This window comes from Coregonus clupeaformis, chromosome 24 (assembly GCF_020615455.1).
Source record: "Coregonus clupeaformis isolate EN_2021a chromosome 24, ASM2061545v1, whole genome shotgun sequence".
Classification (NCBI taxonomy): domain Eukaryota; kingdom Metazoa; phylum Chordata; class Actinopteri; order Salmoniformes; family Salmonidae; genus Coregonus; species Coregonus clupeaformis.
The window spans coordinates 18,216,214-18,233,962 of NC_059215.1; the positions used below are offsets into that span (position 1 = coordinate 18,216,214).

The 17,749-nt window shown below is 43.0% G+C and overlaps 2 protein-coding genes across 7 annotated transcripts; one reads left to right on the top strand and one right to left on the bottom strand.

Moving 5' to 3' along the window:
• Positions 1–5,388: 5,388 nt before the first annotated feature.
• LOC121537926 (chromobox protein homolog 5) lies at positions 5,389–11,326 on the bottom strand. The gene is made up of 5 exons (XM_041845587.2): positions 10,974–11,326; positions 10,194–10,406; positions 8,769–8,997; positions 8,410–8,510; positions 5,389–8,090 (listed from the first exon to the last, which is right to left on the bottom strand). Exons 2-5 carry the CDS (start codon positions 10,334–10,336, stop codon positions 7,949–7,951), a joined length of 615 nt encoding a protein of 204 aa, XP_041701521.1. The 5' UTR covers positions 10,337–10,406; positions 10,974–11,326; the 3' UTR covers positions 5,389–7,948.
• Positions 11,327–11,468: 142 nt separating this feature from the next.
• On the top strand, positions 11,469–16,915 carry LOC121537924 (heterogeneous nuclear ribonucleoprotein A1). 6 transcript variants are annotated; one of them, XM_041845583.2, is made up of 10 exons: positions 11,469–11,615; positions 12,163–12,279; positions 12,444–12,801; positions 12,894–12,989; positions 13,081–13,170; positions 13,255–13,344; positions 15,140–15,298; positions 15,837–16,016; positions 16,260–16,344; positions 16,606–16,915. In XM_041845583.2, exons 1-9 carry the CDS (start codon positions 11,604–11,606, stop codon positions 16,331–16,333), a joined length of 1,176 nt encoding a protein of 391 aa, XP_041701517.1. In that variant the 5' UTR covers positions 11,469–11,603; the 3' UTR covers positions 16,334–16,344; positions 16,606–16,915. The 6 variants fall into 6 exon arrangements, with proteins under 6 accessions (XP_041701517.1, XP_041701520.1, XP_041701514.1 ...); XM_041845586.2 differs by having other exon boundaries at positions 11,470–11,615; positions 13,081–13,128; XM_041845580.2 differs by having other exon boundaries at positions 11,474–11,615; positions 15,140–15,340.
• The last annotated feature ends 834 nt before the right edge of the window (positions 16,916–17,749 follow it).

The window sequence follows — 17,749 nt, forward strand, 5'->3', positions numbered from 1 at the left end:
ATCCAGAGCGTCTTACAGTTAGTGAGTGCATACATTATTATTTTTTTCATACTGGCCCCCCGTGGGAATCGAACCCACAACCCTGGCGTTGCAAACGCCATGCTCTACCAACTGAGCTACATCCCTGCCGGCCATTCCCTCCCCTACCCTGGACCAATTGTGCGCCGCCCCATGGGTCTCCCGGTTGCGGCCGGCTACGACAGAGCCTGGATTCGAACCAGGATCTCTAGTGGCACAGCTAGCACTGCGATGCAGTGCCTTAAACCACTGCGCCACTCGGGAGATAATTCTCTATCTATGGTGGTAGTCCCACTCTAAAATCAATCAGGATGAATGTGTTTTAAAGCTCTCCACTTAACTGCTGCGCTGTAAATAAGGTGGACCTGGATCATATTCATTAGGGTACAACGGAATACAAAAAAGGAATGTTTCTTATTGGACAAGTTCATGTAACGTTAGTCCCTCGCTGTTTTAGTCTATTTTCTTCAGTTTTAGAGCCTGATGAATACGACCCATGGTTCAGTCATTGTACTGTGGCAGAGAAGAGTGCACTAAAAAACAAATTGGTCAATCCATAGTATTTGTTACAGTCTAAAGAGTCACACTGTGTAATATTATATATCCCATACTTTTTCTTCCACAAATGCATTATGTTCTTACAATGTATTGCTATTAATGTTTTTATCACATGTAATACCAATTGTTGTAACAATTACCTAATTTCAGTTATTTGTGCCTCTTATTAGCTACTCACAAAATCACAAATGTATCATCTTTAAAGCATGCAGGAATAGACACTTTTGTTGTATTGGAATCAAAGGATTCTGTTCAAAAAATTATTACAACATTGTGTGTGTAGGACTGTGGGTACATCATGCATTGGCCTTACTAATGCTATCAATATTTTTTATTTCTCCCTTTCTTTTCTGCAAATTAATTTATGATGTAATTACAGCACAAGCCAGAGTTATGAAGGAACATAAATCACCGTCCTTAGCAGACAGCAGAGAAACAGAGACGGATAATTAAAATTTAGAAGTGGATCAATATTTAGAAGCCCAAGGTTACACTGAGTATGACGTGGAAATATCATGCATTATATCCATACTGAGACAAGGAGTCTTTCATTCCTTTCTGGTGAATGGGGGAGAACTATTATTTTTCCACCACATGTGGGTCTCTCAACAACATACTGTAACATAACAAAAAACACTTGAGTGGTAGCCTATGACTACATTTTTAGGAATCTGGTGTTGCTATAATTTCCATTCATTCAATTTCCCTAATCTCTCCCCTCCTGCTTCTCTTCTCCTTTTTCACTCTCTTCTATTCTCTCCTAGATTCCCCCTCTCAGGGCTGGCCTAAACTCTACTCCCACCCCATCCCCAGACCCCACCCTCCTCCAGCATGTAACTCTAGCTAGCCTGTTTAAGCATTAGCATTTACATTTTATTGGAAGCATTGAGATTTAGAGCGAGGGATATATCAGCTCTGAGCAGACAGAATTAGTTAACAATGCATTACCTGCCTTTTATGGCAGCTATAACTCTCTGCCCTGGTCAGTAGAAGATATTAATGGAGGGAGGAATGGAAGGATGGAGGAGGGAAGTGAAGGTTGGTCGCATTCCCGCCAAGGGAGAGGCGGGGGAGGGAGACTATGGGCCCTGGTCAAAAGTAATGCACGTCATAGGGACGCAGGCTTAGACTGGAGATGCTGGGTCTCTCTGTTGCCTTCTTTACTGCACATTAAACATGATAGCGAGTCAAATTAGAGCATCACGCTCTAGCTGTGAGAAGCTAATGCCAGAGCTGAGTTCAAATACTATTTAAAATCTTTCACACTTTTTGAACGCTTGCTCTAAGCTGCCTGGAGTGCCAGATTGTGCCTTTTTGGACTATTCTGTTGGTCCATTAATCCAGGAAAGATCAATCAAGCACAGTCTGCACAGATTAAATACATTATTTCAAATAGTAATTGAACCCAGGGTGTGCCTTTTTGGTGTGCAGGCAGGCTATGGCCATAATGTCTTGTTGCAACAATGACACACAGTACAACAGCTGGAGGACAGCTGTGCAGACCTGATCAGAACACCAGTAAGACCAGCAGAAATGGCATTAGTCTCAGAGATACTCAGACACACAGCCCCTATTGAAATACAGTATCAGAACTTCTAAACATTTAACAAAATAAAATAATATATTCTGTATAAATTCAGTGGCAGTGTGTGTATGTGCATAATATGTCTGTGTTGTTGAACAGACCATGCAACACTGATCAAGCCCACTGCAGTCATCCTTCCCTTCCCTCGACTCTAGCAACCACAGCTGCACAGTAGCCCCCTCCACACTCATTTGTGATGATGTGCAGCAAGACAACCAACCGCTGCCACAGGCAATGCCCTCTGGAACTCATTTACACTGAAAGTGAATGATACTCATACTGCACCGGCTGTGCTTGTGGAGGCTGGCGCAAGCACACAAACACTTTATAGTCCCTGTGCTCACTCCGTTTCTCAGGTCTGCTTACTCCATGACATCACTGCAACAATGATCACCTAAAATCCAGGTATTGTATTTTTACAGTACACAAATAACTCAGACGCACAACACTGAGCTGAAATATTAGTCTGATTTAGCTAGACAGCAAATTCTCGTCTGTAGTCCCTGGCTGATTTGACTCAACCCGCTCTGTTAGCCTGATCATATTTTCCCAGATGCCTCAGTGTTTATACACCACACACACACCATGGGCAGAGGGCTCCCCTGGTCATAAGGCTGCTTCTCCAGAAGTGTGCACTTGTTCACTCCAACTCGCGCAGTTAATAACATTGGATTGGTGGAAGCATGGCTGTAGGGCTTTTCCACCATATTCCTTACTCCAGTCCATTCCGTTTAAAGCAATGAAGGTGGGTGCACACCTTGGAAGAAGGACAGAGAATAGGAACATAGCCTGAGAGTACTACAACTCTCCTCTCCCAGTTCTTCAGCAGAGAGCAGACAACGCCAGGCTCCATTAAATCCCCTGCTGTTCACTCCCTCTGCTGGGCTTAATGGTCCCACAGGCTGGACAATTAACTGGTGACCTTTGCATTCCATTTGGAGTGGAAGAGCTTTTCTTTTTTTTGCTGGGAAAATTCCACTATCCAGATGTAGCTTTGCAGCAAAAACAGACTGGAAGAGGGAAAGGAAGGGAGACCTAGAGATCTGATTGTTCCAAGGGGCAGAGATCTAATTACCTGACCACCATGTAATGGAAGCAGGAATAAGTTGTCTAGGCCCTAGTTGTAGCCTTTAATATACAAGACATTAAGAACACCTGCTCTTTCCATAACAGACTGACCAGGTGAATGCTATGATCCCTTATTGACATTGCTTATTAAATCCACTTCACTCAGTGTAGATGAAGGGGAGGAGACAGGTTAAAGAAGGATGTTTAAGCCTTGAGACATGGATTGCGTATGTTTGCCATCCAGAGGGTGAATGGGCAAGACAAAAGATTTAAGTCCCTTTGAACGGGGTATGGTAGTAGATCCCAGGCACATCAGTTTGTCTCAAGAACTGCAACGATGCTGGGTTTTTCAACGCTCAACAGTTTCCTGTGTGTATCAAGAAGGTCCACCACCCAAAGAACATCCAGCCAACTTGACAACTGTGGGAAGCATTGGAGTCAACATGGGGCCAGCATCCCTGTGGAATGCTTGACACCTTGTAGAGTCCATGCCCCGACGAATTGAGGCTGTTCTGAGGGAAAAGGGGGGGAGGGGGGGTGCAACTCAATATTAGGAAGGTGTTCATAAAGCTGCCTCATACAGCCCCGGTGGAAGAGAATATTCCATTGAATTAATTCATATATAAATTAGTTTTTGAAAACAGTCAGACTACACATGTATCAACTATTCATAAACTCAGCAAAAAAAACATTTTTCAGGACCCTGTCTTTGTAAAAATCAAAATAACTTCACAGATCTTCATTGTAAAGGGTTTAAACACGGTTTCCCATGCTTGTTCAATGAACCATAAACAATGAATGAACATGCACCTGTGGAACGGTCGTTAAGACAGTAACAGCTTACAGACGGTAGGCAATTAAGGTCAGAGTTATGAAAACTTAGGACACTAAAGAGGCCTTTCTACTGACTCTGAAAAACACCAAAAGAAAGATGCCCAGGGTCCCTGCTCATCTGCGTGAACGTGCCTTAGGCATGCTGCAAGGAGGCATGAGGACTGCAGATGTGGCCAGGGCAATAAATTGCAATGTCCGTACTGTGAGACGCCTAATGGAAACAGGACAGAAAGCTGATCAACCTCGCAGTGGCAGACCACGTGTAACACCTGCACAGGATAGGTACAGCCAAACATCACACCTCCGGGACAGGTACAGGATGGCATCAACAACTGCCCGAGTTACACCAGGAATGCACAATCCCTCCATCAGTGCTCAGGGCTGTCCGAAATAGGCTGAGAGGCTGACTGAGGGCTTGTAGTAAGGCAGGTCCTCACTACAAAAAGTGCTCTTCACTGACAAGTCACGGTTTTGTCTCACCAGGGGTGATGGTCAGATTCGCGTTTATCGTCAAAGGAATGAGCGTTATACCGAGGCCTGTACTCTGGAGCTGGATCGTCCGTCATGATCTGGGGCGGGGTGTCACAGCATCATCGGACTGAGCTTGTTGTCATTGCATCCTGACATGACCCTCCAGCATGACAATGCCACCAGCCATACTGCTCGTTCTGTGCGTGATTTCCTGCAAGACAGGAATGTCAGTGTTCTGCCATGGCCAGCGGAGAGCCCGGATCGCAATCCCATTGAGCATGTATGGGACCTGTTGGATCGGAGGGTGAGGGCTAGAAATGACCAAACTTGCAGGTGCCTTGGTGGAAGAGTGGGGTAACATCTCACAGCAAGAACTGGCAAATCTGGTGCAATCCATGAGATGCACTGCAGTACTTAATGCAGCTGGTGGCCAAACCAGATACTGTTACTTTTGACCGCCCCCTTTGTTCAGGGACACATTATTCAATTTCTGTTAGTCACATGTCTGTGGCACTTGTTCAGTTTATGTCTCAGTGGTTGAATCTTATGTTCATACAAATATTTACACATGTTAAGTTTGCCGAAATTAAACACAGTTGACAGTGAGCGGACATCTCTTTTTTTTTTTTGCCGATTTTAGTATATCAATTTTTACATCTTTATAAATTAAGATACAATAAGTATTCTTTATTGTGAGCTATGAGATTTGTTTATGTTCAAAACAGTACTGATTAGGTCCATATCTGGTTTCAATCTTTCTGACACAGACATAGTGTGTCAGGAGGCTCCAGCTGCTGGTATAATATGACTAGTGCACAGTTACTCTGCTAGTAGAAACATCACCAGGCCTTTAGAAATGTTGAAAACAGTTTACTACAAGACAAAACAAATTTGCAGAACATTAAAAATGGTAAAATACATCAAATGCTGCACATTTAAAAACATGATTTAAAAAATAAAATGAATGACTTCAAATGAAATCTCTGAAAGTAAATGAGTGGTGTCACAGAACAAAATAAAAGTGAAAGGGTTTTTATTCAGGACATAAAAAAATTAAAACATGAAAAATGTACAACCCTGTTACATGTGTCCAGACGAGGGATGTTTCTCAAGGGAAGGATGTCTAAGTTTGTCATTTACAAAACGGTTGTTTCTATGACTACAGTGGCTAGACAACTAAGAATGCACAACAACAAAAAAAAACACAAGAGGGGGAAACTATTTGAAGAGTAAATTTGTGCATAAGACAAATGTAGAGAACAGCCGATGACAACACACAGCACTCTTTCCATCAACTCAACATCAAATGCACTGGAATCCTTAGCCTCTTATGGGACTACACGACCTTGCGCTTTGTCACCACATATGTGGATGTGATATGGGTAACAAGGTCTAAGAAGAAACTAAATTCAGGTCAAATCTTTCTACAACTGATAGCAAGTGGAACAAATACTCTTTAGGATGTGTTGAATTCACCACTTAATACATAATCAAAAGTACGGACATGATCGTAATTTTTTTTAATAGAATAAAGCAATAAGCCTCCCATGAAAGAACACTGTCTGCCTTGTTCCATTCTCCCACACAGCGCACTGAGAACTGAGCAAAGCACTTTGGCTGAGCCATTTAGCCATAGGGTGGCGTACCTTGATCGAAGCAATGCTGGTTTAGTTTCACATTACTGCAGAGCATGTGGCATGCTGATTGTCTAACCTCATCATAAGAATGGTTACAGTTCAGCATTACTGTGATAATGTTGTATATACTCAACAATCAAAATGGTCATTCACATTTGCAAATAAAGATTGCTTGAAACACTAGGCACAACTTTTGAAGTGGCCCTTCTGTGCCTCTAACCTACCGTAGCAGGCATAAAATAATGGCCCCAAACTAGAGCACCTACATACTGGTCTTGACCAGAAGAACAAACTGTCAGGGGATGTTCTCTTCTGCACTGTTCAACCAATCCAATAAATGTGGAGGAGTTAAGATGGAGTGGCACCTTTGTTAACATTCAAAAGTGGAAGTCAGGTCACAGGCCCTTTCCATTTTCCCTGAAAACCGGTACATCTGATTGTTAGGGACTCGGCAGAGGCTAGTGCATCTGTAATATTGTCTTACTTGTGCTTGATGTGACGACACTGTCTGATTAACAGGTAATCTGAAGAATCCAATTCCAAGTTAAGAATAAGCAGCTACTCTAAAATATATTCATGATCTTAGCAATGGAATCGCAGCTACATGATGGTTAGTTGACAGGGTAAAGTTACAGAACAGGAAAAAATTTATGGCATAAAAAGGAGCTAAAATATTAAAATGTGGATGATTAAAACAAAACGTACAATCCAGCCACACTACTAGCGATGTGAAGAGACAAAAACCATGGAGGGAGTCTTTACATAGAGGAAGGGACCATATTTACCTTAGAACATCAAAGTTTGACTAAAACTACTGAACAAAAACCGTAGAAGAAATAGGAGCCGTTTTTCTACCAAGGTGGCCTAGTAGGGGATCAGATGATAAAATCGTATTGTTTCTACCGCATAACTAACTATGCTTAAGGTTTGTTAAGACTTGCAAGGCTGTCAGCTTCCCAGTGGCAAACATGTCGGTTGCCCATATTCAACATTTCCGCAGATTGTCTGATCTAGGATCAGTTGCCCTGTTAGATCACAATGACTATATGGACCGGTGGGACCAGATACTGGATCAACACTGAGTACAGGGCCCTGGACCATGCTTTGATAGACGTGGCCATTTTAACTTCTCTCTCAGTGAAGACGACTACCTTCAAGTCACCTTAAGATGGATGCCTGTACCTAGACAGGGTACCACAGAATCTACAATTTTCCTTACACAATCATATCCCGAAAAAAAAGTGAAAGAGAATAAAGCATGAGGTTACAGAAAACCCACAAGCCCTCCCCAGTAGGGAGCGCACGCCTGTTTTGCCACATCCAAAATCCCAGTCTTCCTGCATCCTTCTCAGTTTCTATGTAAAATGGCTAAGTTGGACTGTTGGTTATTCAGGGATATTAGCCTGTACATTGGGGCATTGAGGGAGGTATCATGAAAAAGTGGGCAGTGTTCTCCATCGTCAGTTTGTGTGGTTTTTGTTATGGTCATTACCAATGGGGTAGGGGGGGTGAGTGTCAGTCGGTACCAAATCCCTTCCCAACCCTCTATTTGGCCCTAACCCTTCAATGTTTGCAGATCTTTAAGGTAAAAGCAATATGGTGGAAGATTTACCACTATACTGCTTATACCTATGCAGACCATTCAAACAAGTTAACGTAAAAAGGGTTAAGGCCAAGGGGGAGGAATAGGGTGCGATTTGGTGCTGGCTATACGAGTCTCCAGGTTGTCCCTGCAGAGTCGGTGGTCAGAGACCGTTCCCGTGGCGAGACATCCCGCTCACATGCTTACAGTGTCCTTCTCTTTCTTGTCCCCATCTTCGTGCCAGGTGAGGCGCTCCTCATAGAAGGCTATGACGATCTGCGGGCACTTGTGATTGGCCTCCTTGGCTAGCACCAGATCTGCCTCGTCAGAGTCCTTCCTGTAGAGTAAGGAAATAAATAGTAAATAAACATGCTTATTTACAGGCCTGTTGCCATGGTGATTTAAAGCCAAGATTCAGTAGTATACTGCTTAGTCGACAACTTAAATTTGTCACAAGACCCAATCAGGACAACCAGAAAGTTCTTAGACCTACTGTCTTGAAGATAAGACTAGTTTACAAAATCAACTTTTTCTTCTTTTGTTGTGAGCAACCACTACAGTTAAGTGGTTTCCTGTCACCAGCTTGAAAACAAATTCTGATGTCATAATCTAACAGAGAACATAAGGTCAACACTGTCTAAGCACTCAACACTCACCACTTCATGAGGAACATGAGGTCTCCACAGGAGTCTGTGGCTCCTATAATCTTCTCTGGTACCAGACCCCTCTCAAAGCCTCTCGCAATCAGGACGTCATCCTGGAAGACAGGAGAAAACACTAATTATACCTCTGTGTTGTACGTTACATGTGAAACCTTGGCACCGCTACCGGGGGCGGGGCAGAAGCACAGAAACTGAGAGAACAGTTTTATTTCACAACGCCTTTATCATTCTAGTGAAAGTTGATCAAGAGGGCGTTGCTTACCATTTCACTTTAAAATTAGCCCTCTTCAGTTGGTTAGAAATATGCAAATGAAAGGCTTTAACTACACCAATTAACGAGGTAGGGTACGCACCTCTTTTTTCCGTTTGGGCTTGTTGCTGCTCCCCTCCTCCTCATCATCAGAGTTCCTCCTCTTGCTGCTGCCTTCCTTGCTGCGGCCTGATGATCCCGCGCTGGACTTGGATCCTCCACTGCTGGGGGTTGCACCACTACTACTGCTAGGCTTCTTGTAGGTCTTCATGAACCCAGCGATGAGCTCGGGGCAGCCAAGATTCTTCTCTGGCTCCCATGTGTTGTGCTTTCTGCAAAGAACCGTGCATTGTAAAAGCAAGCATAACATTTGACAGGAGGTATACATACTAGTGTCCAAACAGTAAAACATTTCAGTGTAAACTTAAACGACTAAAACCAGATAAAGTATGTTGAAAATTCACCTATTTATTTTTAAACAAGATCGTCTGAGAACTAACAATCAGGGAGAATCCAAAAGGATGCATTCAGCAGTATTGATTTTGTCATATTGTCGTCACTCAGCGTAAGAGCACTGCATAAGCCATGGCAAAATGTGTAGAATTGCAGTAAACTAAAACAGATACATTGTCTCTGCAGCCATGAAGAGGGCCTCAAATATTTGGTCGGCAGCTACGCTATTGGCTACGAAGCCCACTACATAAGCCCCATTATGGAAGGAAAAAAAACCCTGCAACGAGTTTCCGAAGAATGTTTACCCTCCATGTGTAGGAGTCAGAGAACACACAGTAGCTGACTAAACTCAACTGTGAAGGAAGTTTCTGATGAACTCCACCAGCGAGTTGAGCAGAGACCAGGCTGTGTAATTCAGCTCAGAATACATTGATTCGACCAAAGTCAATACTTCAAAAAATATACATTATGAAGGGCTTTAAATTGTACCGATGTTAGTCTTCTGTAGTTGCGTGCCTTTGTTTGCTGAAATCCACACTTTTTCAATGAACGTTCCTCAAATACAAGCACCGACTGTTTTCTCATTGCTGTTGCTCTAAGATGGCAACTCTGCGAAAATGTTCATGTGCCCATTGAATCTCAAGGAAACAGTCAGTGGTTGTATTTGATTACCATTTTATTAAAAAGTATGGATTTCAGCAACCAAAAGAAAGACACGCAACTACAGAGGACAAACATAGGTAAAAGGTAAGCATTTCATAATTTTAATTTGTTTAAGTATTGACCTTGGGCGAATCGATGTAGTCTGGCCTGAATTCCACAAAGCCTGGTCTCTGCTCAATTCTGTTGGTGGAGTTAATCAGAATTTTCCTTCACCATGGAGTTTAGTCAACAAAACACGCAGGTAACAACATTTTAAACACTGGTTTTGAAACATACTGGAAGGCATGAAAAATACAATAAAAATATGGATATTACAGGTAGAAATTAGATACCTGCTACTACAGGATGCATATTCATACTGTAAACATATCAAAGTAAGATTACATCACAATCACATGAGGAAGATACTTACTCTGAATAGCCTTTCCACTTCAGGAAGAATTCAACTCGGCCCTTCACCGTTCTTCTATCCAGCACCTTCTCCACAATAAATTCTTCCTCTTCTGAAGATGAGCCTGAGGCACCATCATCATTTTCACGAGTCTTCTTTCCCATGGCTAGTTAGGTTACAGTACCTCGAGTTAAGGGGCACGTCCCAACTTCGAAATGGAAAGTTTGAGAAAACCTAGCAAACGTCGAAAGAAAGTTTAGAAATGCGTGCAATAAAGTTACACATTGGTCAACTGTTCATAGATAGCTAACTACACATACTCTTTAGCACGTTATCAAGCTAATAAAGCCGATAAACTAGTTAACGTGTCGAGGGTCATCCAGGTTACGTTAAATACCGGGGTTGAATAATTTTTTTCTCAACCATGTCCCGACAGTTGATTGTCCGTTTAAAAAAGGAATCACACGAATTAAGAAGCACGCTAGGCTAACGTTTGCTAAGTTAGCCAATACGGCTAACTTAGCCGGCAAGCGCAGATGACTTATTTGATACAACACATAGCAATTTCCTATAAACAGGGGTAAAATAGTTCGTTAGGAAACGATGTCAAGGGGCATTCAAATCTAAATAGTCAGCGTGTAGTTACACGAACGTTAGCTAACATGTTTGTCCCAACCGGCTCGCATGAGCTAGCTAACTCTTCACTACCAACGTAGGTCGCTAAGCAAATTAGCAAATGTTATCCTCAATACTTACCTATTTTTTAAACTAGTTAATAAATCACTTTATTTATTTACTCACCCTTTGTAATTCGGATGAATTGATTAGAAACTCAATTTTTTCTTCCACCACACAACGGCTAGCTTCAGCAGTTTGCTGGACGCTGTTTCTGGGCTTTTTGTTCCCCCTCCCCACACGACTTGCTTGCGCGCCAAAAGCACAATGGCAGACCGTGCACGCCCACGAAACCGTCGGCGTCAAACCAAATAACTGTGAGTTAATCAGTAAATGTTGTCGCTAGCGATGTCCACTTAACAAATATGCAACGATATTTCGGTATCACTTGGCTAGCTTTATCAAATACTATAATATGTTTATTTATACAGACTTGCCAGAACAATAAATTCAATGTAATTGAAGTGACGTAATTTTAACGTAAGCATTAGAAAATATGAAAGTAAACTCACGCCCACCACCGGCTGGTGTCGTTTTGTTATTGGATATTGCTGATAACTGACTGTGAAGTACCCAATCGGAGTAGCAGCAGAAGAGAAAAATAGAATGCAGCGGGAACAGCTAACCAATTGCTGAATCCAAGAGCCGTATCCGTCCCTATTTATTCTACTCTTTTCTATCCAGGCACGGTCGTCTCTCTGTCGCAGATTTTCTCTTCTCGATTAAGGAACAAGGGATTGGAAATTACCAGCCAAAATGTCGAAGGAGGTAAGGTTTTCTAATAAATATCTACCTGCAATTTTGTGATATGTACGTTTAGTGTTTAATTTAACGTGCACGTTGACCAATCTAGTCAAAATGGCTTTCCACTCGCGAGTGTCTATTGCAGCCATAACTAATGTGGGGATGCCGCCATCTTAGCTACAGGCCTCATGGCGTTTTGTTGTTCGTGCGTTTTGCTTAGCCAAATTGCAACAGACGTTATGTCTCCTTTTGTAGTTAATATTATAGTAAAATTGTAATGTAATCGGTAGTTTAGTAATCACACATACCGGTAAAAAAAAAAAATCTGTTTGGTTCACATTTTGCCGAATATATAACATGGAGGCGCTGTCGACCCCCCCACCCCCCGTGGAGAAGGCCGCTTTTTTCGCCACACCGTGCAAACAATATAATATCTGATGCCATTGGCTCTCAAACTTCGTTGTTGCGTAACTGCAGCAATATGGATAAATGGTTGGGGTTATTTGGTACAATGTAGCGTTCGCTCTCATTTGCGTCTTTCGTTGAAAATGCATTGTCCCTTTTTGTCCAGGCCCCACGTGAACCCGAGCAGCTCCGCAAGCTGTTCATCGGAGGTCTGAGCTTCGAAACCACGGACGAGAGTTTGCGAGCACACTTCGAACAATGGGGATCTCTTACAGATTGTGTGGTGAGTACACATTTAAAAAGTTCATACCTAGTTGGCTATAGTATTACTAGATGAATGGATAACTTTACCGGAAAAGGTTTCCATTGCCTGTGAATGTTTGATTGGTTAACCTAAATCGAACGACAGTGTAGATGTTTTTGCATTAAACTCAATATTGCCAACAGGTAATGAGAGATCCTGCGAACAAGCGCTCCAGGGGTTTTGGGTTTGTCACTTATGCTGGTGTGAACGAGGTAGATGCTGCCATGGAAGCACGACCCCACAAGGTTGATGGTAGGCTCGTAGAGCCGAAGAGGGCAGTGTCCAGAGAGGACTCCAGCCGTCCAGGTGCTCACGTCACAGTGAAAAAAATATTTGTTGGCGGTATCAAGGAAGACACAGAAGACTCCCACCTGCGAGACTACTTTGAGCAGTTTGGCAAGATTGAAGTAATCGACATTATGACCGACCGCAACAGTGGCAAGAAGAGGGGCTTCGCCTTTGTCACGTTTGATGACCACGATGCAGTGGACAGGATTGTTAGTAAGTAGTGGTGTGAATGTCTTTGTATTGGAATGAAAATTGCTGCCTTTAATGTGTGTTTTGCTGTAATTTAATACCGTTTTTTATCCCAGTCCAGAAGTACCACACACTGAATGGTCACAATTGCGAAGTGAGGAAAGCGTTGTCCAGACAGGAGATGCAGACTACAGGAATGGGTATGAGGGGTGGTAAGTCCATGACTCCTTCATGGCAAGTGGCTCAAACATTAATTGTTTCTATTAGGTTGGTCTGGTACTAATTGTTTATTTTCCTTTCCAGGCCGTGGTGGTGGCGGTGGCAACTATGGCAGAGGTGGGGGATACGGAGGTAATGATTTTGGCCGTGATGATGGATACTTCGGTGGCCGTGGTATGTGGTGGTCCTGAACCACTCAATATCTCTCTGATTGAACCTGTGTACTTAACCCCTTGTGATTGTTTCAATATACTTTAGGTGACGCTGACTCGTCTGTTTCAGGAGGCAGAGGGGGTGGATATGGCGGTGGAGATGGTGGTTACAACAATGGTTATGGAGGAGGAGATGGTAAGAGTTTTCTAGATTGGACTAATATAATTATTGCTGGGTATGCATGTAAACTACGATTCGTGACAGCATGAAGATCTACAACAACTTAGTTATACCATAGTAATTTAGCAGACGCTCTTATGCAGAGCTACTTACAGTAGAGTGCATACATTTTCTCGTACTGGTCCCCTGTGGGAATTACCATAAATATACAGTGGGGGGGAAGTATTTAGTCAGCCACCAATTGTGTAAGTTCTCCCACTTAAAAAGTAATTAAAAATGTAATTTTCATCATAGGTACACATCAACTATGACAGACAAATTGAGAAGAAAAAATCCAGAAAATCACATTATAGGATTTTTAATGATTTTATTTGCAAATTATGGTGGAAAATAAGTATTTGGTCACCTACAAACAAGCAAGATTTCTGGCTCTCACAGGCCTGTAACTTCTTTAAGAGGCTCCTCTGTCCTCCACTCGTTACCTGTATTAATGGCACCTGTTTAAACTTGTTATCAGTATAAACCTGGACACCTGTCCACAACCTCAAACAGTTACACTCCAAACTCCACTATGGCCAAGACCAAAGAGCTGTCAAAGGACACCAGAAACAAAATTGAAGACTGAATCTGCAATAGGTAAGCAGCTTGGTTTGAAGAAATCAACTGTGGGAGCAATTATTAGGAAATGGAAGACATACAAGACCACTGATCTCCCTCGATCTGGGGCTCCACGCAAGATCTCACCCCGTGGGGTCAAAATGATCACAGGAACGGTGAGCAAAAATCCCAGAACCACACGGGGGGGACCTAGTGAATGACCTGCAGAGAGCTGGGACCAAAGTAACAAAGCCTACCATCAGTAACACACTACGCCGCCAGGGACTCAAATCCTGCAGTGCAGACGTGTCCCCCTGCTTAAGCCAGTACATGTCCAGGCCCGTCTGAAGTTTGCTAGAGTGCATTTGGGAGAATGTCAGATGAAACCAAAATAGAACTTTTTGGTAAAAACTCAACTCGTTGTGTTTGGAGGACAAAGAAAGCTGAGTTGCATCCAAAGAACACTATACCTACTGTGAAGCATGGGGGTGGAAACATCATGCTTTGGGGCTGTTTTTCTGCAAAGGGACCAGGACGACTGATCCGTGTAAAGGAAAGAATGAATGGAGCCATGTATCGTGAGATTTTGAGTGAAAACCTCCTTCCATCAGCAAGGGCATTGAAGATGAAACGTGGCTGGGTCTTTCAGCATGACAATGATCCCAAACACACCGCCCGGGCAACGAAGGAGTGGCTTCGTAAGAAGCATTTCAAGGTCCTGGAGTGGCCTAGCCAGTCTCCAGATCTCAACCCCATAAATCTTTGGAGGGAGTTGAAAGTCTGTGTTGCCCAGCAACAGCCCCAAAACATCACTGCTCTAGAGGAGATCTGCATGGAGGAATGGGCCAAAATACCAGCAACAGTGTGTGAAAACCTTGTGAAGACTTACAGAAAACGTTTGACCTGTGTCATTGCCAACAAAGGGTATATAACAAAGTATTGAGAAACTTTTGTTATTGACCAAATACTTATTTGCCACCATAATTTGCAAATACATTCATTAAATCCTACAATGGGATTTTTCTGGAAAAAAGTCTCATTTTGTCAGTCATAGTTGACGTGTACCTATGATGAAAATTACAGGCCTCTCTCATCTTTTTAAGTGGGAGAACTTGCACAATTGGTGGCTGACTAAATAATTTTTTCCCCCACTGTATCTATATTGTGTATTGTTGCTGGCAGTGGATTTAGACTAGAACCTTCCTTTCTATAGGTGGCTATGGTGGAGGGCCAGGTGGGTATGGTGGCGGTAACCGTGGCTACGGCGGAGGACAAGGAGGTTATGGCGGAGGACAGGGTGGCGGCTATGGTGGCGGAAACGGTTATAACGACTACAACAATGGCAATGGCAACAGCGGGAACTTTGGCGGCGGTAAGTCCATGGCTTCACCACAAGAAGCAGCACCAGTTGCTGGTAAGTGGATGGCTTCATAGGCTGTGATCAAATTCTCACACTACATTCTGTTTGGTTAAAATATTGATCTACTACCTATAATTTCCTTCTAAATGGTAAGCATAAAATGTTACCATATTAAACCTGAGATTTCACATACAAAACCTTAAAGGTTAAGAGCGTTGGGCCAGTAACCGAAAGGTTGCTGGTTTGAAACCCTGAGCTGACTAGGTGATTAATATTGGTGTCCTTGAAGGCACTTGACCCTAAATGTTCCTGTAAATTGCTCTGGATGAATCTGCTAAATAACTGGAATGTAATAATTGCATACTCAAATGGCCTACTAAATAAGAAGTAGTATGAGAACTCGGTCATAGCTGACTTCATGAAAGTGATGCATGAAATACTCTGATATCCAAGCTGTACACAAATTATTGGGAATATCCTTGAGCCTGTGTAATGTCCAGACAACCAATTCTCAGTATGAGTAATGTGGCTGTTTTAAAATGTGTTGCAGGAAACTTTGGAGGCGGTGGCGGCAACGGTGGCGGCAACGGCTACAATGACTTTGGCAGCTACAACAACCAGGCTTCCAACTATGGCCCCATGAAGGGTAACAACTTCGGTGGCAGCGGCGGTGGCGGCAGTGGTGGAAGTGGCGGTAGCGGCGGTGGCAGGAACAGCGGCCCATATGGTGGTAGGTGGCACATGGCAATGTCTATCAACTGGTTGCTTAGCGTTGGCTGAGCTGTTAACACGTGTTGGTTTGGCACTGAGTCTGAGAATCTAGATTAGTATGTGATTGTAACGCTTAGTATGTCAAGAATGATTTAACTGTATATTAACGCCTCCATTTGTACTTTTTACGAGTTGACTGGGAGGATCTTTCTGGTTGATCATTCAACCTTTGACGGTTCATGTTTTTCGATGTTCCGTTCAGGCGGTTATGGAGGTAGCTCAGGTGGGGGTGGCGGCGGTGGATATGGCGGGGGCTCCGGTGGACGACGATTCTAAATGTTCAGAAGGTGCGTATTTAAATGTGACTGTTTGAAACCATAACAATGTGTGTAGATGAGACTTAAGCATAATCTAGGATTTGTTCAAATGTAGCGTTCAGAAACTAGGGGATCCATTCTTTTACACTTTCATACATACAATCCTTGTAGTTGTGTTTTTAGATCTTGATCCAAGTGTTAAGAATGCTGGCTCTGGATCTCATGTAGGTTCTGGTCATTCCAACAGTCAGTGCACAGTTTAACTTAATGTTGTTCCATATTGTTCAACAGGACTCAGTACTTAGGAGAGGAGAGCGAGACAAGTGACAGGGCAGCTGCAGGTTTACAACCTAGATCTGCTCAGCCAAACAGATGTGGCAGGTTACAGCTGCTACAAGAAGAGATGTGTACAATAGAGAAATCATGGCGGGGCTTCATACGTTTTTCTGTATTGTCAAACGGGATTATTTTATGTTTCTGGAAAGCGAGCATTCCAATGAGGTTTTATGTAGATTTTCTTTTTTGAGTCTGGTTTTTATTTTTGTGTAACTGCAACCAATCAAGTTGAAATAAACCACCTTTCAGTTTTTTTAAAACTGTCGTTCAGTCTTGTTAGCATCTTTAAGGGGATTGAGGGGGAGGATGTTTTCTGGTTTGGGTGTTGAATGCATTAGAACGTGTACAGATCCACACTTGACTGATAGATTAGGTCAATGACTGAAGAAGATAAGTACCACTTGTCAATGGAGACTTGCCTAGCCCAATATGCTTTATTCCTTCTTGCATGGGACATTCTTAGTCTCTTCCAATGCACATACTACATAATGTAGACAATAACATGTATCCCGGCACATCAATCAAAGGAAGGTTTGTGACAAAGTAGTGGTACCCTAGCATTGAAGTCCTTGATAAACGCTGATGTTATGGTAGTATAATACTCAGTCAACACAGAGCTCAAGATCTCTTTGAGAACTGCACCAGAGATGTGAGTTGGCTGGCTAGATCGCTCGCCTGTCATACAGCACACCCTCCAGCAGAAGGCTAGCTTACATGATGCAGTCTTGAGGCTAGCCAGCCATGGAAGCCAGCTGAGCTGAGGGCGAGTCGTAGTAAACAGCCCGTCGCCTGGCAGGAGCAGTGTGAAGCAGGGGGAGTGAGTAGCAAGAAGGCATGAGACTAGCAGGCAGCCGCTACCAAAGGGCTTAAATGCTGTCTGTAGGTAAGGAGACTTTTCCAACTACTGTTAGTTTAAATAACATGTTCTGTAGTTAGTACGCGCAAACTCTTGTAGTCATAGTATAGCATTCATGACCATGTACAGCTTATTTGGATGTGCAGAGATGTTTTATTACAAATCACTGCCCCCTGTTCATCTGGTAATACAACGGGCGTTGACCTTTGTAACATGGTCTTTATGATTGTGCAAATCTCATAA

Coding starts and splice junctions, on each gene's coding strand:
- LOC121537926 (XM_041845587.2), bottom strand. CDS start 10,336: ATGGGAAAGAAGACTCGTGAAAATGATGATGGTGCCTCAGGCTCATCT. Junction 8,998..10,193: donor AAGTGGAAAGGCTATTCAGA/GTAAGTATCTTC, acceptor GGTTCTTTGCAG/AAAGCACAACACATGGGAGC. Junction 8,511..8,768: donor AGCCCAAACGGAAAAAAGAG/GTGCGTACCCTA, acceptor CCTGTCTTCCAG/GATGACGTCCTGATTGCGAG.
- LOC121537924 (XM_041845580.2), top strand. Junction 12,280..12,443: donor GATCTCTTACAGATTGTGTG/GTGAGTACACAT, acceptor TATTGCCAACAG/GTAATGAGAGATCCTGCGAA. Junction 15,341..15,836: donor AGAAGCAGCACCAGTTGCTG/GTAAGTGGATGG, acceptor AATGTGTTGCAG/GAAACTTTGGAGGCGGTGGC.